Genomic DNA, 27,903 nt, shown 5'->3' with positions numbered 1-27,903 from the left:
TGTGCAGTGGGATGATGGAGAAGGGGAGCAGGGGAAGGATGCAGCCGGGGGCAGCGTTGTGGGAGCGCACACGTCGCTGTGGCGGGCTGGCAGCAGGAAGAGCGCGGCAGCACCGGCATCAGCCGTGCTCTATCACCGCCCTTATCTCGCAGGGGGATGGGAGAAGCTCTCGAGGGCGGCTGTGGTTTGGCGTCGAGCGCGGGGCTGACGACGCCTGGGGTGCCTCCAGCTCTAACGCCTTCGGCGGGGTTTGCTGAGCGCCGCGTTCTCGGTTTTCATCTCTTCACCTGCCGCGGTGCAGGGGCAAAGATGCTGAGGAAGGCACGTCGCTTCCTGCCACACAGCCTGGCAGGGCGCAGGGGCTGCGGGTTCCACCCGGCTCCAGCAAGAACCAGGCCATCGTGCCACGAGGTCAGGCAGCTGCTGGCCGGCCGGTGGCCATGTGACCGGGGCCACTGTCATTGCCTCGCCACGGCGTCCCTTGAGGCACGGATGTTCACTCCACCGCGGAGGGGAGATGGGGAGATTAAGCTCCGGTTCACATCCAGCTCACCCAAGCTTTTTTTTTTTTTTTTTTTTTTTTTTTTTTTTTTTTTTTTTTTTTTTTTGATGCAGGACCCACGGGAGTGATGGGGAGGTGAGCAAGGGAGCAAATGCCGGGCAAACATTGTACCCCAGCCCTGTGCAAGGCTCTGCTCCGGCACAGATCACCCCACACAGCAGCTCTTGGTGGTTGTGTGTCCCCATTTCAGAGGTGCCAAACCACTCATCCAGGGCAGGTGCACGCACAGCCACATCGTGCTCAAAGCTGCTCTCCCAGCATCAGCTGCACCAGCAGCAGCAGACAGCCCTCAGAACCAGGGATTTAGACTCAGTTTAAGAGTGTAAACCTTCTCTCAGCCTTTTAATGGTGTTTGGGAGAGGGCTGCCCATGGGAGACATCCTTCACGGGTCTGAAAGGGTGGAATGGAGGATGGAGCAGAGCCCACAACCCACACCAGTGAAATTTCTGCATTGTCCTGTACAGGGTCAGGATATGGACTCAATGATCCCTTGTGGGTTCTTTCCAACTCAGGATATAGTCTATGATTCCATGAAGTCACTGGGCTGACCCCATCTCCCCATAACAAGGGGCATTCTGTGATGGGAGCAAAGCTTCTCAGGGCTTCCTGGGGGCTGGAGGGGACCCAGGCAGTGTCCCACAGGCAGTGTGAGGGAGAACAGAGACCCTCAGTGATGGCAGAAACCTCCTGATGAGGGTCTGATCCTGCAGCCCAAGGCGTGGGGCTGGCTGCAGCCCTGTCACCCTCCTGCCCAAAAACATGACTGGTCCCCACCCTGTCCCCATCTTGGTGCCAGTGCCAGCCCTGTCTCACTGGGGTCCCACACAGCACCCAGCACCCCCGAAGGAAGTCTCTGCCCATCTCGAGACATCCCACCATCAACCTGCTGGCACCAGCTGGGCTGGGATGGGATGAGAACACTCAAAGAAAAGTAACCGAAAATATATACAGAGAGTGAGTGCAGGGACACAGCCACTGTGGGGGACACAGGGCTGCTGGCACCTATCCCTGTGGCACCCAACAGTGTCCAGCCAGGTGACACCCCCCTGTGGCACCACCCCTGCTCCTGGGGGGGCTATAGGTTGGTGATGTAAACCTCCAGCCCGTTGGCTGCTGGCCGGGCAGACGCTTTACGGGGCTCCCCTGCCCAAATGTCCCCCACACTCTCATACAGGTTCTCAGGGACACAGGACTTCCCCGGCTTGTCCCGTTTTGCTGCCTTCTTCCAGTTAATGTCCACAGCCTCATAGTCAGGGTCGGGGCCGTGGCCCTGAGCAGTCCACACTCTGTCGTTGATGGACTCGTAACAGGGGTCAGAGGGGCCTGGGGCTGCTGGGGCCCCCTCCTGCTGGCGGGGGGGCAGCCACCCAGAACCCACCTCCTTCACAGCCCTTGGGGTTGATGCAGGCGCCGGGGATTTCTTCTTGGTGGCTTTGCACACTGTCGAGTACATCTCCTCCAGCTGCAAAAGGAATTTTATTTTTGGATGGAGGTTTGGTGGGAATCCCTGCCCACAGCAGGGTAGCCTCATGATTTTGTCTCCCCTATATTCTGACAGCCCCTCAGGAGGATCCTGGCATGGACCCTAACTTATACCCTGCTCCAAACACGGGCACTACAGGGAGACAGGGAATTAAATGACACCCACCATGTGCCCCATTCCTGCTGCCCCCCAGAGTCGTACCTTGGCCTGAGGGGCATTGCCTGCACCATCCCAGCAGTGCTGTGCTCCAGAGGTTCCTGCCACAGCTCCATCCTGCACCTCCACCGACGCCACCTTCTTCACTTTATGGACACAGGCATAATCAGCTGCCCCATGCACAACCCGTGGAGGGGACACCTGGGTGCCAGTTGGCATGGGGGGCACCGGGGCGTCCTCCCCTCCTGCTGCCAGGCACTCATAGACAGTGTCTGGTGCTGGTTTCCGCAGTGGGGTGAAGAGCAGGTTGGAGTAGGTCTGGTCGGGGGCTGGGGAAGCAGCCAGGGGCTCAGGGACAGGGATCTGGGGCAGCTCACGGTGCAGGAGGCCGGAGCTGTGCAGGGATTCGCCTCCAGGGCCCGTGGGACAGGGGAGATCCAGGCTGGCCGGACGCTGGACTGTGGGAGAGAAGAGCAAGTGTGGGGATGCAACAGGCACGAACTTCTGTGCCAGCACAGTGCCAGCAATGTGTCCCATCTGTCCATGACATGATGTGCTCTCTGGGCAGCATGGGGACTGCAGGCAGTTGCCAGGGGACACCAACCCCTTGGGCTCCCCCTGCTCCACGGCCACTCACCGTCGTCTCTGACCTTCACCCTGTACAGCTCGTGCAGCTTCGTGTCTGACTTGCTGAGCGACCGCAGCTGTGTCTGGCAGAGCAGGGCCTGCCGTGGGGGAACAGACACCCTCAGGCTGGGCTGAGAGCCCAGACCACCCCCAGAGCTGATCCTGCCCCCTGAATGTGCCCTTACCTCATCCACGAGCTTCACCCCGTCTGGAGCGACCTTCTTCCTGCTTTTCCTGCAGGGAGAAGCGGGGCTGAGCCCAAGGCAAATGGCAAAGCCAGGGCTGAGGAGCAGGTGCCCCAGGTTCCCACCAGGGCACCCCCAAAACCCACATCCTGCTCCTTCCCCAGCCCCACAGCAGGGTCTGTGCTGGCTGGGGACATCACAATTGCATCCTGCACCCCACCGAGCTGTGCGGGGCACCACTGGCACCACCCTCGGCATTGCCCCTGGCATTGCCCATCCTGCCCACAGCTCAGCCCTCTCTGGGCTGCTCCTCTGAGGTTTTTGGCTGTAGGGGGTGTTCCTGGGGGATGCAGGATCAAGCCAGGTAGAGCTGCACTGGGGCACAGGTGGGGGCTTTGGGGGGAGCAGAGCAGCAGATCCTCACGGTCCCAGCTCGGGATGGCTGCACACAGAGTCTCCATGTGCAGCCACCAAATGCCACTGAGGGATCCCCAGCCCTAGGAGGGGAAGTGGAGGAGCCATGGGCAGCACGTACCGTTTACAGGCAGCACACAGGGTGCCCAGGTACACCAGGCCACCGAGCAGGGCCAGGGCAGTGCCAGCTGGCAGGAGGCGGGTCCCTGCTGTCCCCTCGCCGCTGGCTGCAGCCATGGGGGAGCCGCTTCCAGCACCACAGCAGGGCTGGGCTCTGAGGAGAGAGAACACGAGTTGGAGTTCAGCCAGGAGCTGCTGGGCTCACCATGGCATTAAATGCTGCTCTATGACCCCCAGGGCTTAAGGGACCCCTGCAGCACAGTTCTCCAACAGGGGGTCTCTCTGGATGCTCTGGACAGGGACATTTCTCCAGGTGTACCATTTTCTGGCCATCACTGCTGTCCCCAGAGTCACCAGAACACCTCCAGTGCCCAGCCCCGTGTGGACACTTGGCAATGGATGCTCTGCCACCACTGGGGAAAACTTCAGATTTTGGTTCCTTTTGAAAAAAACAATCCAACAAAACCAGCGCGATTCAAGCTCACAAGTTGCCACTGAAATGGCGAAAAGGAGATGCCCAGGAGCCCTGAAAGCCCTCTGGAGACACCCTAAAAACGACAGTGCTTTCTGGGGCCACCACGACACCACCCACCTGGGCTGTGGGATGGGGATGACACCGTTCCTGAGTATAGGGGAGGCCAGTAAGGACAGGCAGGATGACTCAATTTCCTGGAAACAGGGTGAGCTTCAGCATCTCCTTCCCCTCCCTCCTCTCCTTCCTCATGCCCTAGGCTCAGCAGAACACACCAGGATACCCTTCCTCTGCAATGGATTCACATGGACCCCACATTCCCTGTGCCACCACAACCCCAGGTCTGCAGCTGCTCTCTGCTGTCACACCAGAGCAAAACACACCCAACCTTCCAATCTTCCCACCCCTTTCCTTTGCCTAAAGCTGTGCCTTGCCCAAATCTAACCCTTGTCCCTGTGCTTTCCTCAAGGCAAAAATCATCCCGGCAAAGCCAAACTGCGGCAGCGGCAGTCAGAGCAAGTGGTGCAGGGGCAGGAGGGTTGTTGGGGAGCCTGACACAAAGCACAGATGCTCCCCAGCCTCTCAGAATCACCTCCTTCCCCAGGAGGCTTTTGGTGACCCCTGTCCCATCATTCCCATGCCACCATTCCTGTCCCAGCCAGCGTGCTGCAAACCCAAAGCAAAAGCTGACACCCCTTCACCTTCACCAGCGTCGACGGTGGCTGCGGCTCCCAGCTCTGCACAGCTCAGCTCTGTGCACCCTGCTCTACAAAAAAGGCTGGCCTGACACCAGCACCCAGGAAATGCCTGATTTGAAAGGAGATGGAGGCAGTTCCTGGAGTAAAACACAGCTTCAAGAAGCCACGGTAGCTGATCCAGATGGGGCCAGCAGTAGGGTCCCTGAGCAGAGCTGGGCAGGATCAGCTTCTACCAGCACAGATGGGAACCCACGGATCCGGTGGGACATGCCGAGCACCTCTTACTCACCCTCTTGTGTACCTTCATCGGGATGACAAAGCCCAGACGAGCTCTGGTGAGAAGCCACCCTGCCTTGTGTAAATCTCAGAAGCTACAGCAGACCCACAGAACTCCCCTCTCCTCTCCACCCCGGGTCACACAGCAGCATCTTTGGCACATTTTTACCCCAATAACCAGAAGGTCTCTGCCCATTTGCAGCACCCTTTTATCTGAGAGCATCCTTTTATCTAAAACTTCCCATGCCTTTGGAAACTGCCCTGACTGAAGCATGAACCCTGGAGAGCAATTATTTCAAGGCAGAAAGTGAGACAGAGAGGTTTTAAGGACTAACCGGGCTGGACAGACTGGCTTAGATCAGAGCTGGGAAGCGGAGGCTGTTCCCTTTCCAACGCCGTTTTAATTAGACAACATGGCTTTTCTGTCTGAGCATACTTTAATTATTTGGATTACCTGCAACAGGGCTGGTGTGTTAGACAGAGCCTGGAGCTCCTCGCTGGACTCGTTCAGCTCATTAGAGTGATGGAACCATGGGCTGCAGGACCAGGGCAGAGCTGAGCGGGCTCTGGAGTTAAGCAGACAAACTTCTAATGAGGTTCGAAGGCTGGGAGCTGGTGTGATGTTGGAATCAAGGTGGGAGCTTTCAGCATGCTGAGGCAGGCACACGCAGGGCAGCTTATCCCACAGCAGGGGGATTTTCCATCCCTGAATTTTGAAGATTGAAAGGAGAGACTTCGTTGAGCAGAAATGAATGCAGAGAAATTCTTCTGGCCTACTTTTTGTAGAGGAGGTCGGTGGTTGCTCCAGGATTTCTGACCAGTGAAGCTGTGCAGGGCATGCTCCTCAGTATTCAGGCCCAGGAGTCACTGGGAGAAGCTACTCCTTGGGACAACACGTTGGGCGTCCCAAAATCACAGACTCCCAGTGCCTGACTAAAGACGCTCAGGTAGGACTAAGCAAGTTTGCAAGGCAAACTCTCAGCCAGACTTTCTGAAACCTACACCTGAATTTCCTGCCAATAAAGTTATCGATCTCCCAGTCCTGGGGCTGCTCCCCGGGGCAGGAGACTCAGCAGACGGCGTTTTGTAAGGCGCTGGCTCTGCCAGCTGAGGTGGCTTTGAAGACGAGGGCGGTCACAGCCGTTGCGTACGTGTGACAACACCCACAGCCCTCTGAGCAGGGATCACCTCCCTTCTGTGTGTGACACCCCAGCACAGGCACCCTTAAGGCAGATGAGTTGCTGCTCCAGGTCGTGGGAGTTTTTTTTATGAGTCCTATAAAAGGCGCAAGTTCCTCATCTGGGCTTCCTGAAAGCAAGATAAAATTCACTGCAAAATCAAGTGCTGCTGCTGCTGATTCTGCCTGTCCTCTGATTCATCTCCCCAGATAAAACCACACAGTGTTCAGTGCAGGGTGGCAAGAGAAAAGTCTGTGAAACTACTTATTTGCACGAAACCAAGAGGAACATTTTGAGCTGATTTCCATCAGCAACTGTGCACACAGCTGCAGCAAACTCTGCTCAGATACCCCAGGGAGTTGTGCTTCAAAAAAGGCCCAAGAAGCAGAAGTAGACGGATTTTTTTCTTTTCAATTACAAAAAGTGAAAGCTCTGCTTACAGTCAGTTACAACACTGAATGTGCCCTGGACTATGGGGTGCAATTAGTGGATCTAAAGACTGTTTCAAAAGATGAGGCATGAGATCTTACCCACTTTTCTCGTATCTGTACTGAGATTTCATGGTCAAACACCTCTGGGGGATTTTCATTTAGATAGTGCCAACCATACTTCTAAATGCCAGACCCAAATGTCTGAAAACTTGGACGCAGACTTCTAGCTGCTGTTCTGATCACTGCTCACATGCTAGAGTAGCTTTTGAGAAAATACAAGTTTAAAACCTTTGGGTGAGTGACTGTCAGCCCTCACCATAGGGCCCTGCTTGAGGCTGACACCTCAAGCACTTTTAGCACTTTTCTTTCTTCCCTTCCCTGGTTGCTGAACTTGAGCTCTTCATGTTCTTCTAAGGCAAGAATCAGCTCAAGAGCCGAGCCACAGCAGGAGACCAGTGGAAAGCTTGGAGCTGCTGTTATGGGAAGCCAGATTCTAAACTACAGGGTGGCTGTATTAAGATATGTCTTCTCAGGAACCATCGGCCTACCACAGGGGTTTGCTTTGCCACAAATGCACTAGTTTTACACAATCGTAGGTTTTCAGAAGACAGCATTTCAGTGACCACATTATCAAGCCTCCTCACCCAGAGACAGGAGTTCACCACTTTCCCATTGCACACACCAGCAATACTCCTGTCCCCTTCCCGACAACACAACTGTAAATTTCCACAATGTCACACACCTCTGAACTGAATTCATTCATCCCAAAAGCAACTGGTTCCCACTCAGCCTCCAGACTCCAGCCATGGGATCCCAGCAGCACTGCCAAGCTCCACCACCTTATCTTCCCTTTCAAGCCCAGCTGCAGAGCACAAAGCATGGAATTGGACACAGATTGGAGCCCAGTTCTCAAAGGTGAACCCAGCTGAGGCTTCCCAGAGCAGAGCTGGAATCCTGCCTGTCCAGTCTATCCAGCCCCAAGAGCACCTCTGACAATGCTGTGACTTCTAATAACATTGGGGGGTTTAAAGTATTTTTAAAGTATTTCCCCCTCAGTTTAGCTGCAGATTCCCTTTTTCCCAGTCAGGAAAGCCACCACCACTTACTTGCAGGAACTCAAAATCCAATGAGTGTAGAGTGCAGGGATCCAATCACGCTCTCTTCCCTGCCGGCCAGCCTGGAGAATTTCATTTTTTATCCCACAGCAAGTCCCACTCAGGGCCTCCTGCACATCCCCAACATCCCGATCTGAGCTCTCCCGCTCCTTGAGGAGCAGCCGGCTGTGAGCAGACACAGAGCACACACACCACAGCTTCCTGGCCTCGGAGGTGGAGGCTTCACCCCGGGGTAGGCTGGGTCTGTGCTCGCAGCCGGGGCGGGAAGCGCCGCGGCTCCCGGCACACACAGAGCTCCTTCTGCCGCGCCCGCTCCCCGCCCGGCTCCTCCGGGAGCTCAGGGCAATATAAGGGAAGAATGGGGCGCCCCGGATCATCATTACCTTGCAAATGAACAACGCCTTACAAGGAGAGAAGGGGAAAAAGAAACACCAGCTTTATTCATCAGGGACGTGAACAGCGCTGGGTGGGAGGTGGTAGTCGCTGGAATAGGAGTCTGACAAGTCAGGCTGTGAAGATCCCAAGGAAGGGTGACAATAGGACTTAGCTAAGATACAGGGCTCATACACCCAGTTCCTAAAGAGATGATGATGTTAAACAGTCTCAGAGCACAAAATAAACCCCCAAAATTTTCTCTGCCCAGGGCTCAGCTCTCCAGTCATGGGCCACTTCAGTGAGCATCCATGCAAAACTGGGCACATTAATCCTTGTCACCACTCAGCACTCAAGTGTGAGAAACAGAGAGCTGCTTGTGAGGGAAGGGCCATTGTTAAACCCTTGAGTTGAGCCCCGTGTGTGGAGAACACGAATTCAGAACAATAAGGACAGTACAGCCAATTCCAATAGGAACTGATGGATGTAGAAGTGCCCGAGGCAGCCCATGACAGCTGCCACATCCACGAGGATCACAGCGTGATCCAGGTGCTCTTCAGGAGCAGACTCACTCCCACAGGTTTCCTGAAGATGTTCATCTTGTTTGGTTTTGCTGTCTTGCTGCGTTTCTGAGGTGTGTCTGCAGCAATGTGAAATCCCACACGACCTGAACAGCTCTGATCGTATCTCCTGCAGTCTCTGATTTTCTTGTTTGTTTGGCAGCCTGACCCTGCAAGCAGGCACAGCCCTGCCCGGGCTGACAACTTGATTTTAATCTGTTCTTGGAGATAGATAAAAAACAGGGTACTGCAGGAACCTTTTCATTAGAAAAGTGACTCACAGAATAAAAGGAAATTCGTTCCTTCAATAAAAAAAAAATAAAAATTGGTGTCCCTAAGATACTGCTATGAATTGCAAACTTTTTTTTTTTTAAAAGCCTTTACAATGCAGAAATCCCACCAGATGATGAAACCAGCATCTCCTCTGAGGCAAGCATTGGACACCACCAACACAGAATGCAACCACAGGGAGAGGACATCCTTCCTGTCCAAACACTTCCCATGCTGCAGGGAAGGGCATTTGGCTTGCCTGGCCTGCTTCCAGCCCAGCCCCAAGCTCTCCCACTGCAGGGCTGCACACTGGGCTCATACAGACCTGCTCTTGTTGTGCCCATCCAGGGCCCAGTCCAACCTGGATCTGGGCCCTGTGGTTTTTTGTAAAAGGACCTGTGCTAAGTAAGCCACCTTGGACAGAAAAACCCAACTAATGGTGGCAAAAATCACAAGGTTCCCTGTGAAGCTGTTCCTGGATAGGAGGTTTGGGAATTCCGTTATGCTGCTGGCTTATTCCCCTAGCTATGGCACTCCACTTGTGGAACCAGGCAGCTTTCCATGCAAGCCAGTGAGTCTGGCTAGAGCATGGCCTGGGATACTCTTAAGAGTTAAACTGCTCAAATCTGATGCTCCAGGCTGCTGGTTCTCACCTCTGTTTTCTGTTTCTTCCTTACACTTGGGCTACAAAGAACTGCTCCCCTCCAAAAAAAAGGAGTTTTCAGATAAATCCCATAGTAAAAACCAGAAGGCAGAGAGCAGCTAAAGCACTTGACCTTTGATGTTTTCACCCAGCCATGGTTGGGACACCTGTGCTTGGCAGGTGGCCATAGACAGAAGTCACAGTTAAATGGCAGGATGTGGGGCTGTCCAAGCCCCCTCAGCTGGTTTGTAGCCAGCAGTGTTATCACCTGAGCACCCACAGACTCTGGATGGAGCTGCTACTGCAGGGCAAATGAAGGAAAGAAGTGTGCAAGAGAGCAGAGAATTGTATTCCTTGTAGCTAGGTCTCATCCAAGGCCCAGCTCACTGAATGCTTTTGGGGCTGGACGGATGTGCATTCCTCCCCCTCCCAGAAGAGCTCAGAAGCATCCAGAAACTGCTGCTTTTTTGCCCAGTTTTAGTCTGGGCAGCCTGAGGCCCAGCAGAGCAGGACAGCTCATCGAGGTTCTGAGGCTAGGAGCACCAGAAGGACAACTCCTGCAGTCCAACACCTTCCTCAGCACCTAGAACTCAGTCATCTTCTTGTGGGTGTCTGCTTTCTTCTGCTCCCGCTGCAGCCTGGCTTCCTGGGCCTGCAGCTGCCCCAGCTGCTTGTGAGCATCAGCCAGCTTCTCCTCCAGCTGAGCTGTAGCAATGCTGTGCCTGAAAGCAAAAAGCACAGTGGCAATGTCATTCTGCATGGTAAAATCAAAGGCTTCTTCCATCCCAGGAGGGTTTTCCCATTTCTGTAGGATTAGCCCAAGGGACCTGCTGAAAGCCAGGAATAACTTGATCCTCAGCACTACCTGGGCTAAAGAATGTCCTCCTGGGATGCTCAACAGCAATGCTGCAGAGGTGGGCACAAGGACTCCAGCACCTTTCCTCAGAAAGCTACTCTCTTTGCCACAGCCTGAATTCCAGCCAAACGACTCCAGACACATCTGCCAGTGCCCACACTGGTCTGCAGCACACACTGAACTCTCTCCTCCACTTCCCCTCAACTGCCATCCAGATATAGTTCACTTGTTCCTCCCATATCTTGTTTCAAGCCCACTCTGTCCCCAGAAGCACCACAAACTTGATCCCAAAGAACGTTTTCCTACCGCCCGATGTTGCGCGCCAGGGCCTGCTGGATTCCCCGGATATCCCTCTGTGTTTGTTCAATCTTCTCTGTGGTCTGGAAGAGACTGACACTCAGGGCCTTCTTGGTGCTCTTGCTGGCATGGTAGATCTCTTTGCTGTTCCTCTGGGGCAGAGCCACCCCGCCAGCCTTGTCACCAGTGCTCTTCCCACGCAGTTTTTCATTCAGGAAGTCAAACACGTTGCGCGGGGCCTTACGGCCGCCCGCCTGTCCAGAGTTGCTTCCCTTTGCTCGGCATTTCCTCGATTTACCTGGCTCCAGCTTCCCCTGCTTCTTCTTCTGAAGCACCTCAGCACATTGGTCCAGGGACTTCCCTCGAGGAAGCACCACAGCCTGCACTGGCTCCACTCTGCCCTCACCATTCTTCCCCAAGCCTGAGGAGAGACTCCAAGTGATTACAGCATCCCCTCTCCGAGTCACCTCCCATCACAAACTCACATTGACAGTCACGAACTTAAAACAAGCAAAGAGGCTTTTGAGATACCGAAAGCTAGAACTTCTGTCCAAGTCAAGGGGACCAGTAAAGGCCAGGCCAGGAGCCTTCCACAGCAGGAGATTTGTGATTCCAAGCCCGAGGCCATCCATCAGGCCGGTTTCTGTGAAACCAGGTTCATCCTCAGCTTCTCAAGCCAGGTTCAACTTAAAACTGGTTTGGTTCCTCTGGGAGAACCGGAGACACAGAGGCCCTCCCAGAGCCCCCAAGGCTTGATGCAATTTGGGTGGGAGCAGCAAGTTCAGCAGGCTTTGAAGTCTGTGTCCAGGCCAGGAGATGCATTAACACAGACATCAGAAGCTTTGTAGATCAGCTCCCTTCCACCTCCAGCCTTTGAACACTCCACAGTGTTCTCACGGCTTTGATCATGAATTTGACCATGGTTCCAAGTGCCTCTACTGCTTGCCATTACCATATAGGAGCTGGTGCCCCACATGCCTGTACTTCCATGAAATAACTCATCCCTCTTCCCTCCAACACTGCTGTGATCTATCACATTCCCTGAGCCTCAGCCAACTGGCCTTTCAGCACAGCAAAGTTCCGGCTTCATCCAAAATCTTGGGTTTTTCTTAACAGTCCCAGGACCATGCTCTCCACTTACCTTTTCCAAACTCATATCCCATCTGAACAAGCAGTTTGGAGCCAATGCCACGAGTATGGGCCTCCCAGCCACCGAAAGAGGAGCTGCAGGCAGGAGTCCATTCCCCATTCTCTGGAACCCCTGAATCTATCACTGTGGTACAGAAAAGGAAAATCAGTGAAAGAAGAATTGTGAATAAAGCTTCTGGGTGGGGCATCCCTCACAGGACAGTACAATTCACTTCTCCAACCCTAAAAACATTTGGTCACTTCTCCAGCCTTACTTAGTTCCTACTGAATTGTCACCTTCCACGAACACTGTACAGGGAATGACTGAAATGTGACGTTTCACTGGATCTAATGCACATATTACCTCACAGCTCCAGGCAGAATCACCCAGGAGTTTTATGATTAATTTCCTTCCTTCCAGGATGATAATACAGACTAACGTACACATCTTAGTAGACTTTAGCACAGTATTAGCACCTAACACTTATCCTGTGCCTCCAGCTTCTGTTTCTGGTATGAGGCTCCTCCAGGCCACAGCATTACTTTCGTGTTATTTGGATCCAATAATCTCTGTCAGGTTAAATATAAAGAGCTCTAGGACATGACTTTGTCCCTGTGATGCAGCTGTGGCACCACCAGAGGGACAGAGCTGCCTGTGCAACTTCCAGCAAGTCACTTGGGCACTCTCCGTGTCACCTTTCAGCAGTAAAACAGGGCAAGATTCCTGCAGCCTCACTGAGGCACCAGAAGGAGCCAACACTTCCATTTCCTTGGGTTTCACACTGCTGGGTCATGAAGCTCCCAGGGATGAGAAAACCTGATTCACTTATTAACTCAGCTCAGCAAGACACGTAAGAAAAAGGCTCAGAGCTTGGAACTCTAAAATATCACACCCTCTTCTTCCACATGTGGGAAGTTCACATGGAAACCTCCAGCCTTCATTAACCCAGAGATTTGCATAAAACAAAGATTTTAGTTTGCAGTTATAGCATAACAGCCAATTACTGTTCTCAGTCTTTCAGGAACACAAGAAGAGATGAACTGCTCTTTTGTCAGAGGTGAGACACTCAGAGTGAGAGCTCTAGGACAGTCAGCCAGTCCTAGACAAAAGCAGAACAAAATCCCAAGCCACTTTTGCTCAAATTCTCCCCACTCCCTTACCTTTGGCATAACCAGAGTCATCCACATTGTCCTCATCAGACTCGCCAGATTCAGCAGCATCTTCATTTCTCAGGGGTGGAATGACACTGTCCCCTTCCACCACAGCCTCCTTGAGGAGCAGGGAGTCAAATTTCACCGTGTAGTAACCACTGTCCACATCTACAGAGGGAACAGCAAAGACAGGAGCTCCAGCACACAGGGAGCTAAACCAGAGTCAGCTCCAGCAGAATGACACAGGACAGGGGGAGGCCCAAGTTCTAAAAAAGTCTGGGTTGAATCTGGTTTTTATTTCTGTCTGAGAGGGAGAAGCGCCCACTGCAATGAAAAGCTATTTCCACAATACCTGTGTTGATACCCAAAGGTTTATCTCTACAAATCAAGAAAGCTGGGCTGTTGAGAACTGAAATTAAAAAGAAGTTAGACTTGCTCCCATCTGACTTAATAACAGTTAAAAGAAAGATGGAAAGAGGGAATAAACCCTCCCTCTTCCCAGGACAGAGGGAAGCCTGTACCAGCAGCTGCTGGGCAGGGCCAGCTCCCCTGGTTTTTGTTTAAACAAGACCAGATTATTGCAATTGTCACCTACTATACATGTAAATTCCTGCAGTCCCTCCCTCTTCCCTGGAGCAGTTAATGACCCCGTAGCCATTTCCTTTCCACATTCTTGCTCTTTATATCTCCTGTTTCCCTCCTCCTGTCTGACAAAACTCAGATTGTTTCCTCAGCTATGTCAAGATTTTGAGTTCAGGGGCAGCAGCCACATAGTTTATCTTCTTCTGTCATTAACCACAAGAGCCAAATTTTAGATCCACCGTAACCTCAGCCTCCACCTTCCCCCTGGGCCCCAGGAAAGCGCCTGCCTCCTCACCGGTGATTTTGGCGGTGTACCAGATGCCATCACTGTGCTTGGCCAGGCAGGCTGAGCCCACCCCCAGACTGCTCAGGTCGGGCTCCTGGAACGGCTGGAGCTCCTCCACGGACACCACCTGACCATGGGAAAACCTGCAGGGAAGGAGGAACAGGAGCTTTCAAATGAAAATCCCTTCCTTCCTCACAAGAAATGCACACGAGTGTCAGCGGTGAGGAGCCTTCACCATAATTAGGGAAGTTTAACCACGTGCTGCTGCAATTATAAAGTTGTTCATGTTTCACCTTAAATCTGTTATTTATGTCATGGGACAAAGAATGCATCCCAGCCTGGAGAATTAAACTTCCTTGCTAGTGATAGATCCAAATAAAAAGTTCATGGGTTTGAGGATAAACAGGACCAGAGACAGGCAGGGCTCCAGCCCAGCACCTTCACAGACCATTGAGGTTGATCCTGGTGAAGATCCCCAAAAATAGAGCCTAGATGACCTCTCTGTGCAACTGGAATGTGTGCATTATCCACAGACTTCGGTGTTTTATTTCAAAATATTCATCAGTTGTTAATTTATCCACTCAGTTATGTAACATCTCTGCAGCTTTCCCACAAGATTTTCCATTTCATCTATGCATTAGCTATAGAAAACAGCCAAACTGATGCCACCGGCTCAGCACAGGCGCATTTAAAATAAAAAACAAAGCACAATTTCTCTGGGTGAGAAAACCACACAGAGCAATTTAGGAAGAGGTTTATCACTCTGAAAGACAAGGCCCCTCCCACTCCCTCTCTCTTTACCGACAGTTCTCCTTAAATCTGCACTTGTCATCCAGGAAGAACGGGCACGGCTTCAGGGACTTGTGGGTCGGGTACAGATAGAGCACCCTGACCCCTGCACTGCCATCCTCCAGCTCCTCTGTCCCCACAATCATGGCATTGTGGTACTCCAGCGTCCCCCAGGAGCTGTAATAGGGGGCTTTAACCTTCATCCCACTCAACTCCTCTTCCTCCTCCTCTCTCTCAGACTCCTCCTCCTCTTCACTGCACTTTGATTTAGTTTTATCCCCAGTTTCTCCCTCTCTCTCCGAGGAGATCTTGTCATCAGCTGGAGGCTCCTCATTTGTTCCGAGCCCAGCAATGGCTTCCTTAAAAGCAGCGTATTCCTCATCTTGGGCAGAGCTCTCCAGGTGGGAATCCTGCCCTGGGAGACCCGCTGGGGAGGAGGAGGAGGCATCTGTGTCCAAAGTGGCCAGAAGTTTGCTCTTTTTCACAGCCACCAGGCTCGACTCGGTCAGTTCTATGAGCTGCTTCAAATCCTCCTGCAGCTGGATCAGGTCCGACTGCTGCGATGGGTCCTGGCCCGCCCCCAGCGCCAGCTCCACCTGCTGCAGCTGGGCGTTGTAGGTCTGGATCGCTGTTTCCAGACTCTCTTCATCCATTCTCAGCACAAGAAAGGCGCTTTTGCCCGCGTCCTTTCCACGAACTCAAAACACATTCAGAGTTTACTCAAGCACTTTTAGATAACATGTCCTCGCCCGCAGAAGCGACATCTACCCGCCGTCCCGCTTTTTCCCCGGAAATCACCAGAGCGATGCTCCTGCTGGAAACAGGCGGCAAGAGGCGACGGGAGAGGCCGGGCCTGGCCCTGCCCTTCCCCGCCGCGGAGTCCGCTCCCGCCCACCGGGGCCTCGCACGGCACCACTCCTCCCGCAGCCTGGGCGCTCCCTCAGCCCCAGGGCTGCAGCACCTCCCTGAGCCGTCACTGCCACCTCGGCGGCCCCACTGCACCCTCAGCCGCCTCGGCCCCTGCGTGCTGCCTCCGTGACACCCGCCATGACACCCCCTCTTCCGGCCGCAGCGTCCCCACTTCCGGCTGCGCTCGCCAACGCGTCACCCGCTCAGCACTCGGGGTCCCCGAGAGGCCGGCGCCGCTGGGCATTCTGGGAGCTGTAGTCTACCGGCCCCCTCTGCACCGCCATCGCAGCGGCGACAGGACTACATTTCCCAGAGTCCCGTGCGCGGAATGGCGGCGGCCGGTGGCGCTGAGGAGTCGTGAGAGGCGGCTGCGGCTCCAACGCTGACACCAGCACCAGCACCAGGTGAGGGGCCGCGGGCCTCGGGCTCGGTGCTCTTTCTCGCCCGCTGCGCTCGGGAGCTTGGGCCGGGACGTGTCGCTGTCCCGGGACGTGTCGCTGTCCCGGGACGTGGCGCTGAGGCATTAGAGGGAAATGGCGGTAGGGCCGGTGTTCCCCTTCAGCGTCACTGGCTGTGGCAGGGAAGGAAAGGGCCGGATCTCCCAGGTCCGGAAGGATCTCCCGGGTTAGGGAGGAGCAGGCAGGCTGTCGGGCGCGCCTAGGAGCAGTCGCTGTCCCCAAAGGGGAGCGGGCCGTGGTTCCCTCCAGCCAGTGGCCCGGCTGCTCCCTCGGGGGGCGGCAGGAGGCTCCGCTCTCGCACAGGCGAAGGGTGGCCCCGGTGCCGGTGGAATTGAAGCCCCTAGCCCTTAGTGCCCTCCTCTCCTTTACCGTGAAACCCCCGATTCCTGCTTTAGAAAAATTTATTTCCCTTTAGGTAATGGTGTTTGACTTCAAAGTGGTGATTTAACGACGCGCTTGCTTAGAGGCGTCTGCCTCTCATAGGCCGTGCCTTGAGGTTCCCTTTATCTGTGTTTGAACAGAAAGGGTGTTGCAATGGCATGTGAGTCAGCTGCAGCACTTGGTGCCAGTGCCTCCTGCATCCCAGCAAAGCTGATCTGCCTTGTGTGTGCAAATCCAGCACTGCAAAAAACAGGTGTGAGCTTCTGTAGATTCTTGCTCAAAATACCTGTTCTTTGTATTTCTATGAAGTTCACTTCATTTTCTTATATTTACTGCAAGAGGTGTTCAAGTCCTTCCTCAGTTCCCCTTTAAACCCTAAATTTGATCTTGAGCTATTTTCATGATCTCTCTTAGATTTGTGACTATTCCTGAGGTTGCCTAAATATGACAGTTACTCATAAAAGAGGGATATAATTTATTTGTCTGGCGTTGGGAAGAATTTGCCTTGTGGCATGAGAGGCTTTTGGGAATGACCTGTTTGTTAACTGATTTCCTGGCTTTTGTTGCAGGAGCAGGATGTATACACTGCTGTCAGGGCTCTATAAATACATGTTCCAGAGGGATGAGTACTGTGTCCTGATCCTGGGTTTGGACAATGCTGGTAAAACTGTAAGTGCTGTTTATCACCCTGTGGAGGGCACACACAATCCTAAACATCCTCCAGGGGTAAATCTTCCAGCAAGGGTCAATCTTTCTTCAGCTGCGTTCTGAGTTACTTTAGTGATGTCACACCAAACAATCAACTTTTCCTCATTAATTAAATTTAGTACAAGCTTTCAGGGATGTGACTGAGGCTTTGGTAATCCCATAATCACCTACAATCCCTTCTTTCCTTGCTAAAATAGAGAGCAAGAAGAGTGATGTGTCCAAAATTAGGTAGGGCTGTATCTGCTCTAGCAGGATTGTGCAGAAATGAAAAGGCAGGTTTGGGATAGGATTACCCCAGCCAGTTAAATGTTTGACAGTAAATACTTTGTCTTATTCTTTTTCAGACCTTCCTTGAACAAACTAAAACCCGATTTAACAAGAACTACAAAGGGATGAGTTTGTCCAAGATCACAACCACTGTAGGCTTAAATAGTAAGTAAATCCATGTGGAATTTTTTCAGCTTCCTTGCACAGTTAGACAACAGCTGTTTTTTGTTTAAAATGTTTATGATTTCAGAAGGGCAGACTAGTTCCTGGATGCAGAGATTGTATCTCCCAATTGCCCAGTTCTTTTTATAGAAAATAAAATAGACTTTCTTAGCTTAGGAGGAGAAATTCTTGAAGTATTAAAACTCCAGGTATCCTTTTTCAGTGCTGTCCTCAAACTGTATTTCCCTGGAGTTCATTCCTTTGCCCAGTTCTGGAATTATTTGCACTGATACTGCTCTATATTTGTGATCACTCCATGTAGGTATTGCTCTGGTGTTGCAAGTAGCTGCTGCCTGTGATTTGCTCCCCTACAAGCCTGTCCCACCCCAGATTTCTGAGTGGGGTGTGCAGGTGTCTGTGCTTTACAGCAGGCACAGTTTTCATTGGATTGCCCTTTCTTCCTTCCCTCTAGTTGGAACTATTGATGTTGGCAAAACTCGGCTGATGTTCTGGGACCTTGGCGGGCAGGAGGAACTGCAGTCGCTCTGGGACAAGGTTAGAGATGTGGTTTTGTTTTATTTGATTTATACAACTTGCCCAGAGAAGCTGTGGCTGCCCCGTCCCTGGAAGTATTCAAAGCCAGGGTGGATGGAGCTCTGATCAGCCTGATCTAGTGGGATAGATAGTGCTTCTGGCAGGGGGTTGGAGTGAGATGGTTGGCCCTTTCCAGCACAAACCATCTTGTGATTCCATGATTTCTTGTAGAAATGGGTTTTTTTCTCTTTTAAAACTGGACCATTACAATCATTTGGTAATCACACAGGCTAATTGATAACCCCAGTATTTAACATTAACACGTTTTCAGAGATTCTACTATTTCTGTGTTTAATATTTGTGTTATTGGTTACAGACAGCAATTACCAACCCAGATCTGGGGTTGTGCTGTAGAGATAAGCTTTGGGGGGACACAGGTGAGCTTTTCCAGCTGGTGGGTTGATCAGGCCTGCACACAGAACAGGCAGCACAGCCTGTGTGCCTTCATTCTGTCTAGGCATACTGTGGATACAGCTGCCTCTGACTGGTTGATCTCCTCCACATGTACCAAAACTGTACCAAATTAAAATAAAATGAGGAAAGGAACAAGCAATCCTAGTGGATTGACACCAATTACTGTGTTCTCCTTCCAGTACTATGCTGAATCTCACGGGGTGATTTATGTTATTGACTCCACTGATGAGGAGAGGCTCTCTGAGTCCAAAAGAGCTTTTGGTAAGTGCAGTGTGAACAAAACGGACCTGAAAAATGAAACTGTAGTGCAAGAAGGAGCCTTTGGCTTCACTCCTCTGTCCAGATAATCTGTGCCAAGCATTTGTACAACTTGCAGAACTGGCTAAACCTGGTTTTGTTTCTGTCCTTTGTAGAGAAGATGATTACCAGTGAAGCTCTGGAAGGGGTTCCTATTCTGGTGCTGGCCAACAAGCAGGATGTAGAGGTAAAATATGGAGGATTTACATAAATGAGCAAATGAGCCTTGGAAAGGTGAACTCTGCATTCGTGTTAAATTTGTTCCACAGTGCTGAGCTGATCCTGTGGTACTTTCCCACCACTGGAAATAATCACTTTGAATTTAGTTGTATTTTTTTCCTTTCTCCTCTTCAGCTCTTTTTCATGCCATTAATGAACTTCCTACAGGCACATGGTTTTGAGCTCTTTATGTAGACAGAACAAACTGCATAGCTATGGTGGGTTTTTCTTGTACCGTGACTGGCTGTATTGATGCTGTTTTTTTCCTGTTTATTCAGAAAAAAAATGTTTAGTGCACTTTGTTTATGCTGCTCTTTTAAAACCCAGGAATAGCACAACAGATGTATGTGAAGCAAATCATCCTTTCCCCATAACTGGATAAGATCTGTTCAATACAACACTTGTTTATTGTAGAGCATTCCATCAGTGGCAGCAGTGAATGGCAAGGAATGCTCTTTTCTGATAATGTAATTTGAATTCTTTCCAGTGTATTCAGAACTGTAAGTGTAACTCTTGGTTTGGGTTTGACGGTTCATGGGTGGTGCAGCGTTTAGGTGACACTTCCTGGGCCATCCTTATCTCCCCCAGCATGGAAAAAGAGAAGAGAGTGCCCGAGGTGGTCGTGATGTTTTTCACGTTTTCCTCCTGGAAATTGTACCTGGAATTCCAGGACTGCAGCTCCAGTGACTCGTCTCTAGATGGAGCCAGAGGCTTCCAGTAGGTTTTGGAGCACCAGCCCTGGCAGCTGGGATCAGTCTCTGTTCCAAAGGTTACAAATACTTCTCAGGTTCTTCCTCTGATCTTTACACTTGTCTGAACGATGGCACTTGTGAAAACACGTGAGACTGCCATAGAAATCACCTGGCTTTAAAGTAGGATTTGATTGCACTTCATGAGTATAACACAGGTTGGTTTTTGGATGATTAAATTCATCTGGATTATCTAGATTACCTAGTCTTAAAAATAAGAGAAATGCAATTCCATGTAAAAGCATGAGATAGAGACTGAGCTCCTGATTTATGGTCTTGACTTTGCTGTGGTCTCTGGAATGTGGGGAAATGTGGGTTTCCTTCTGTGGAAACCAGAATATTGATTGTCATATTTCTGTGCAACCTCACAGCTTTTCTGCAGGGAGCAGCCTGCACTCTTGCCTTGACCTGTTGAGGATAAGCTCCAAGCAGTGACCTGGAAAGTTGTTCCAGTTTCACTTTTGGTTGAATATACATCTTTTATTACACGCTGCAGATACTGGTTCTTCTGACACTCTAGCCAGACTAAAGACAGATAATTGAAGAAATGGGCTTCTTTAAATTAGTAGAAATAGGTATTTGGAACAGGCTTTCAGAAGAAAATCTGACTTCTTGCCCCCTCTGGAGGGTCCAAGATCAGCCCACAGACCTGGTGCCTTCATGTAGTTGCAGGTACAAGGGATTAGCAAGACTAAACCCACTGGAGGTTTGCCTATTTGTAAGAAATATCTACACCGGATATTTAGAGGTCCACTCCTACAAAATGATCTTGGATATGGATGCAGCAAAGAGACATCAATGCTATTAATAAGTCACTAAGGGGATTATAGCTTATTTTTCAGTAATTACTGATGTTCACTTAAACAAGGTTGACAAAACTCAGTAGCCTGTTTCTCTTCCCCTGATTTAGCAGAATGGAAGACTTCTGGAATAAAACTGATAATTAGCAGAGATTTTTTTTTTTTCTCCTCTGGATCTCCAGACATAAAACTGTAGTAGGAAATTCTCACCAGCATCCCTCTGTCCAGAACCACGATAGGGGAGGATAAGTGGTATCTTAACCTTGCTGGTATTTGGAGATGAAGGGTAATTCTTGATGTCTGAAGAGATCAGCAAAACGTTTGTTATCAAATACATCAGAAATAGTACATCTGGCGTTGTTTGGTTTTTAAGTTTACATTCTTGTTATTAAGATAACAAAAGTGCTGATGCAACCTGAAATTGCATAAAGTGTTAAGAATTGTGCTGTGAACCCCAGGGTACATTGTGTCCTCTCAGCACTGCCAAGCATGAGTGGTATTTGGTTGTTCCAGGGGATGAAATATGGTCATTGACTGCAAAACACCAATTCTAATAGTACTAAATGTGATATTTTATGGTATCAGGAATGCTCTGTATTCAGCAGGGGCTTCAAAACTGCATTATTTTATAAATAATTTAAAAGCTGAGTCAAACGTCTGTTGGATGAAAGAATATGTTTGGGTTTTTAAAGGAATTATTGGTTTGTAGGAGAAGTAAAATATCTACTGATTCCTGTGAACTCCCTTTCAACTCAGAATGCCACTTTTGAAAATATGGCTTATTGCAGAAAAAACCAGCAAAATAAGAATTGATATTTGTTGTTTTGATGTGAATGTAGCTGTTGAAAGCTTTACACATGGTATATATTTCTAAGCTTTACAATGAACTGTTACAATTTGAGGATAGAGTGGCTCATTATGCAGTACTATTCAAAACACTGGAAAAACATCACCTGTCAAAAACAGCATCTGAAATTTAACAGTCTGAAAATTACTGGTTGCTGTATGATGACCCATGTCTGGGAGGAAGTGTTGCCATCCTCATCTAAAGATAAATTTTGGAAATTTAATTTGAAATCTCCAGAATGTTGAAAAGCCTCCTTGTGCCTTTGGAAAACACGAGGAGTCATGGTGAGTAGCAGAATACCCATTTCCACACAGCTGTTAGAAAAGACACCTTCTGCATGAAAGCCATTCTGGTTTCCAACTGAACACCTACCACAGCTTCCCTATAAAATTAGTTTTAATTTAAATAAAATGGTTTGAATTGAGGCTATGCTATTCCATTGTTTAATTTAAAGCAGCTTAAATTCTAATTTAAAACAAACTCGTAAAAAAGGGCAGCCCCACAGCACAGGTCAGGTGAGTTATACTTTCTGTGACATAGTTTTATTTAGGCAAGCCACCTTGATGTTCTTTTTCTTTAAGTTCCATTCTCGTGGTTGATTACTCTTGAGATGACTGAAGAGCCTCTGCTTGAGGTTTTATCCATGCCTCTGATTTTGTCCTGTCAGGAGACTAGGCAGCAGCATTGTCTTTGCTCCAGTGGATTTGGGAAATGGGCAAAGGCTCTACAATGCAACCTTTTTTTTGCTAAACATGCCTTGCTGTTTGATAGATTTTTAGGTGTGCCATTACTGATTCTTACTTTGGGTAAGGCTGTTCTGAACCCTTCAGAGGAGGAATTCAGTTCAGTCCTGGCTAGATTATGCCTGGAGGAGCCTTCATCAAAAGATGTTTTACAGTGTATTGTTTTGGGGAAGCTGGGCTGGAAATCTGGTTTGTCATATGTTGTGTGTGAGATTCCTGTGAGCTGGGGGATATAACATCATGCCTGAAAGGTCACTGTGAGTTCTGTTGTTGTAATGGACCACTGTTGATGTGATCACAAATCCAGCTTCCCTTCTTCTTTGTCTTTGGGTTATGTGTTCACAGCTGAGAAACAAAACACATCTGTAGACAAATATTTTGTAATGTGGCTGGGGAGAAGGGAAACTTGGAAGCCACAGTTGACATTTTCCCCTGAGCATGAGAAGTTCAGATGCCCCTTGCTGAAGTAATGGATTGTCTGCCTCATGCTCTACTGTCACATGAGATTCCAGTTCATAGCTTTCCCTGGAACACTAAAACAGGGCATTGATAGTTTGGTGTTACCCCTCTGCTGTGTTGCTCTACTTCATCCCAAGGGGAAAATGATGTTCCTCGAACCAGAACTGGTGATACAGTGGCATCCTGCTGTGACAAAGTGAATGGTGCAAAGTCTCCTCAGAATCAAAACTTTCTGATGCAGAGTTTCATGGAAAGCCATGGCTGGGCAGCTCTGTGGAAGGTGGGGCAGGCCACAGCTCTATCAGAAGGTGGGAAAGGGAAGTTATAACAGTGGTTTATATTGGGAGATAAAAATAGCTGTAATTGTCAGCTGCACTGGGAAAAGTGGACTCTTAAAGGCTTCAAGGATGGATGAGATGAAGGATGTGGGTTCTCTGTGCTGCTGGGTATGTGCAGGTGTCCTGGTCTGCTGGTGGTCTTGGGAAGTTCATTTCCTGATTGCTGTGCTACCTGTGCAAGTAGAAGTTGAGGAATCAAGGACAGCATGACTGTGCTCTGTTGTTACTTTGTATCTTAACACTTTATCTGATTTATTTAAAAATATTTTTAAATGTATCATCATTCAGAAAAGGGGAAGGAAGGGGTAGGTTCAAGAAGAAGAAAGGATATTACTCGAAGGTATATTGTTATACAATGTTATTAAACTCTGAGAAGGTTAAAGTAAATTTCAAGAAACATTTGCTCAATTTCAGCTGCCTTGAGATTTAACTTTCCTGCTGCCAAGTATCACTGACTGAAAAAAGCAAAAATGTGAAAAATTACTGACATGCAACTCCTTGTCCTTCCCAGTTGGTGGGTAATTGACTTGCCCAGGGCTTTGGGTTAAACTGGGAGGCATTTGGACCTGCCTTTCTTACTGGGCAGTAGACACCATACCAGGCTAAGGGAGCAGCTTTTACAAAACAGTAGAAAATGGTTGGTTGGTTGGTTGGTTGGTTGGTTGGTTGGTTGGTTGGTTGTAATCTCTTGCCCATCTTCCAGACCTACTGGTTTGAATTCCAGCTCCCAAGTTCAGTCTGACTCCCTCTAAAGTTAGTAATTGTTGTTGTTGTTGCTGTTTTTTTAAGATTAACTGTTTATCCTGTGGCTGACAGCTCATCTGTATGAGCTGTACATTTTTCACATGTCATAAGTTCTGACCTAAATTGTTGAGGCCTTTATGGAATGACCTCAGTAATGGTTTTGGATAGTTTCCAGGTCATTGATTGAAAGGGCAAATTTTAAATGCAGCTGAGGTCATAACAAAGTACGGTCATCAAAAGTTGCACAGTTAATGGATCCAAGGACACTGGGGGAATTGGGCATTGTTAAACTCCTTGCAAGCCATTTCTTAAGATCCCTTCCTATGTATAAGCAATGAAATCTACTTCTGTTATTCCCAAAAATTTCATTTGTTTAATTTCTCCAAAATCGGTGTTTTGCAAATGGATGGCTGGTAGCATTGATTTTCATATTTCCGTTCTCTCAGAGTTTGGGTCCGCTTGGCCAATCCTCAGGACTCACAAGGGTCCAGTTTGGCATTTGTGTAAACGTTTGTCCAAAACACATGTGTGGGCCTGATTGAAGGTTCGAAGTACATACTTGAGACTTGTTGAAGGTCCAGAATGTCTTTGCAGAGAGGAGGAAAGGTGGGCTCGTGGCCAGCTGAAGTGCTTAAATGGCTTGTCCAAGGCTTCTGAGGAAAAAATGAGCACTGAGTGCTCAGGGAAGTGCAAGTCCAGACTTTAGTTGTAGCTTTTTGTGGTGACACTGTGATTTATGTGAGGAAAGTAATCTGGTGGTTTACTGGGGGGTTATGATTTGTGATGTTGTTCCCAGCAGCCTCCTGGCAGCCTCACAGAAGTTCAGGACCTGCTGGAGGTGATGACCACAATGACATCAGGCGTCGGAAAACCTGCTGCATTCACTGCTGCCAGTGTTCTCTCTGAATGCAAACAGACAAGTGCTGGTGGGGCTTGGCTGTGCTGCCAGGGAATGTGCTGAGAACTGAGGAAAAATCACAACTTATTTTGTGAGAATGCCCAGGATGCTGGCAAGGAGTCATCTGGGCTTGTGGCAGGGACACTGTTTCAAAAGGCTTCGTAAATACTAAAGCTCTTGTGTCCTGGTAAATACAAGCTGTTGAGCAGCTTGGAAAAGGTATTCATAAAGGGTACAGGTTGTGCTCATTGTCGGGACTATTTGCTTAGAACTGTACAGATTAAGGATCAGGGAGGTGAGGCAGTGTGTGTGTACTGTCAGCAAACAACAGTGTCTTTGGTGAAAAAAAGAATGTGTTCATTTCTTTAGAATGCAAAGAGGTGAATTTGCTCTGTTGGTGGGTGAGTGGGTTTAACTTCACAGCATTGCCACCCTGACTGAAACAGGACTGCAGCTTGGTAGGATTCGTTGTGGAAGAAGGTCACCATGTCTTGTAGCACAAACAAGCTCTACTTTGGTTCCCTTTGCAGAATTGTCTGTCAATACCTGATATCAAGACAGCATTTAGTGACTGCATTAACAAAATTGGGAAGAGAGACTGCCTGACACAAGCCTGCTCAGCCCTTACTGGGTAAGTATCAGAAGGGGTAGACTGAGAATTGATTGGCTGAGAAGCTGTGGGGTGTCACACACAGAGCAGCACTACAGGAGTTATTAAGCCTTGAAAGGAGCTGTGCTTCCTTCCAGCACTCACAGACACTTGTTTGAGAACCTTGGTCTTGCACCACCTCAATAACTTCATCTGTAAATCTGCCTGTAACATACAGTGGAAATGTACTGCTGGCTGAGAGCAGTGGGACTTGGAGGCATATTTGTTGTCCTGTATTATCCCTTCTCCTTACACAATAATCCTTGCAGATGCTGGTTTGCTGCAACTCTTGGCTTTTAGGTTAGAAGTCAGTTGAAAACTGTTCATGCCAGAGAAGTGCGTGATGCTTCAATTTTGCTGCTGTAATTATGTTTCTGCTTCCACATGCTTTGCCACGCAGATGAGCTTTGTAATGGGGATGATATCACAGTCTCCAGGAGTCATCTTACATGGAGATGCTTGTGGTTTAAAATTTGATGACTTAAAACAGACCCTAAATTGGGCTTACACAGCTGCGTGCCATGACCTTGACCAGCCCACTGGATTCTTGGTATCTCAGCATCGTTATTGTGTATTGAGACTTCCAGTACTTTGGTTCTTTGTACTTTTTGTTCTTTAAGTGGAAAGTGCTACTTGGCATAAATCAAAAGTTTTGTTTCAGGTGGTGGAAGCACTCCTGACTGAATTACTGCCTGGGCTGAATCTAGAGCTTTGAATTTTTTCTGTTATCATACAAGCTACTGCAAAGGATAACAAAAACTTCTTGAACTGTGAAAAAAATCTGTTGTCTGCATTGCTACAAATCACATGGCATTAAGCAGGTGAATGACCACAAGAACAATGTTCAAGCACTGACTGGAAGAGAAGTATTAGATAGTAACCTTATGAAAAACAACCTTTTCAATTGTGGGGTTTTTTTTTGTACAAACATTTCTAGTTTTGATTTGTGTGGAATTTCCTTTCAAAATTCCAGTTTGAGCTTGCACTAAAAGAATAAGTAACTCGTGGAAGTCATGGCTGGGGAGCTGTGCAGACCAGCATGGTGGTGACTTGCTTGGCAGCCCAAGTACAGATGATTACAGAAAGCTGGAACCAGGGTTGCAAGTGTAAGGTTTGTGGCAAAATAACCTCAAACCAGCTGTCAGGTGCGTTTGGTGCTTGTTCATACCAAGATTTCCACGGAGTTGGTGACTAAGTTGGGTGTAGTCTTGCGCAGACACCAGAAAAATAAAGGTATAAATTGCTGAGCTAAAATAAATCAGATCCCTATTGTTTGCCTGCATGACAAATAATACAGAAATACCAACAGATAGCTGTGGGATGAGTAGAGCCCTTCCCTTCCTCATGTAAGGGCTCATTTAGGGCCTGTATGATCCATGTTTCTGTTCTTGGTTGCTTCTTATTGTTGGTTAAATTTAAAACCTTGTCTGCTTGTCTTGTTTCCTTAGCAAAGGGGTGAATGAAGGAATTGAATGGATGGTGAAGTGTGTGGTGAGGAACATCCACCGCCCTCCAAGGAAGAAGGACATCACGTAGGAACCCCGAGCCAGCCAAGCAATGGACAGTCTCTTTCCACACACTTTGGTGTTCCCTTTAAAGAAGGTGATCCACTGGATTCCTATTACACCTGATTCTTTCCTAAGTTTGGAGACAAATATTCTCTTTCTGTGTCTAAAAAAAAACCTTGAGCCAAGGATTCCAACTGGGTGGGGGGTGGGAATCTCTTACATTCAGTATTGTCATTGGCCTCAGAGCATCCTATGTAGCAACCTACATGTTGTTGCCAATGCAAAGGACTCAATTTTCTACTATCTTACTTTGTGATTCCTGATTTGATAGTCTAACAGGCTGGAGGCGGGTGACATGAAGGAATTCCTGAAGGAAATGTTTAGGTGAATGTGGACGGGGAGGAACAGTCTGGGCAATGGCTGTTCCTCCTAACTGCAAAGGTCCTTGCTGCTGCAGCCCCATGTTCCTGCAGGGTGTTACTGGCCCTGTTATGCTGCTGTTTGTGTAGTGGGGAGAGACAGCATTGATTAGAACTTGATTTTCACTGGGGAGTTGATCCATAACTTCGACCTGTGGTAAAAGCAGATGTGGAAACCAGCAACTGCACGGTGGTTATTGGATCATGGATTCGTTCAAGCTGGAAAAGACCTCATCAAATCCAGCTGTGCTGGTTGAAATTGATATTCCTCCCAGGACACGGATTCCAAAAGCACTGCCTTGCTCTGACTGCCAGTCTCTGTGTGCATTCTCTTTAATCCTAAGAGTAATTGGGATCTTCTGTAACTGCAGTGAATCAAGGCCCTCTCTGTGATCTTTCCAAGCTGAAACCAACCTCCACGCAGGGAGAAATCAGTATGCAATAAAGCTTCCTACTTATTTGAACTTCCCTGACTGAAACAATGTTATTTGGGAATAGCAGTGCTTAGCCCGTAGGGTTTTTTTTTTTTTTTAAATGTGGGAAAAAACAGAAAGGCAGAACTCAAAAGACAAACAGTGCTCTGTGCTTACATCACCTACTAAGATAGATCTGCTGATATATCACTATCATTTCCCTGAATACGAGTATTTATGTGAATTTCATGGTGGTTTGGCAATGGGTATTACT

The 27,903-nt window shown here is 49.1% G+C and overlaps 3 protein-coding genes across 4 annotated transcripts; 1 reads left to right on the top strand and 2 right to left on the bottom strand.

The window, feature by feature from the left end:
* Positions 1-887: 887 nt before the first annotated feature.
* Positions 888-8,062, bottom strand: LIME1 (Lck interacting transmembrane adaptor 1). Of its 2 annotated transcripts, XM_066330790.1 has the most exons (7): positions 7,710-8,061; positions 5,449-5,700; positions 3,550-3,702; positions 3,015-3,063; positions 2,840-2,927; positions 2,248-2,660; positions 888-2,025 (listed from the first exon to the last, which is right to left on the bottom strand). In XM_066330790.1, the coding sequence occupies exons 3-7, from the start codon at positions 3,663-3,665 to the stop codon at positions 1,639-1,641; spliced, it is 1,053 nt and encodes a 350-aa protein (XP_066186887.1). In that variant the 5' UTR covers positions 3,666-3,702; positions 5,449-5,700; positions 7,710-8,061; the 3' UTR covers positions 888-1,638. The 2 variants fall into 2 exon arrangements, with proteins under 2 accessions (XP_066186887.1, XP_066186886.1); XM_066330789.1 differs by having other exon boundaries at positions 2,840-3,063; positions 7,710-8,062.
* A 69-nt stretch (positions 8,063-8,131) lies between these two features.
* On the bottom strand, positions 8,132-15,703 carry ZGPAT (zinc finger CCCH-type and G-patch domain containing). Its single transcript, XM_066330788.1, has 6 exons — positions 14,666-15,703; positions 13,874-14,007; positions 13,006-13,164; positions 11,858-11,989; positions 10,726-11,137; positions 8,132-10,285 (listed from the first exon to the last, which is right to left on the bottom strand). The coding sequence occupies exons 1-6, from the start codon at positions 15,304-15,306 to the stop codon at positions 10,147-10,149; spliced, it is 1,617 nt and encodes a 538-aa protein (XP_066186885.1). The 5' UTR covers positions 15,307-15,703; the 3' UTR covers positions 8,132-10,146.
* Positions 15,704-15,822: 119 nt separating this feature from the next.
* ARFRP1 (ADP ribosylation factor related protein 1) lies at positions 15,823-27,680 on the top strand. Its single transcript, XM_066330791.1, has 8 exons — positions 15,823-15,966; positions 16,971-17,070; positions 17,454-17,541; positions 18,011-18,093; positions 18,726-18,807; positions 18,960-19,030; positions 25,171-25,271; positions 26,738-27,680. Exons 2-8 carry the CDS (start codon positions 16,978-16,980, stop codon positions 26,823-26,825), a joined length of 606 nt encoding a protein of 201 aa, XP_066186888.1. The 5' UTR covers positions 15,823-15,966; positions 16,971-16,977; the 3' UTR covers positions 26,826-27,680.
* The last annotated feature ends 223 nt before the right edge of the window (positions 27,681-27,903 follow it).

Source organism: Sylvia atricapilla, chromosome 16 (genome assembly GCF_009819655.1).
Source record: "Sylvia atricapilla isolate bSylAtr1 chromosome 16, bSylAtr1.pri, whole genome shotgun sequence".
In the NCBI taxonomy this organism is placed as follows: Eukaryota; Metazoa; Chordata; class Aves; order Passeriformes; family Sylviidae; genus Sylvia; species Sylvia atricapilla.
Note: the sequence above shows the minus strand (reverse complement) of the source record. Positions and strands in the feature narration are given on the sequence as shown.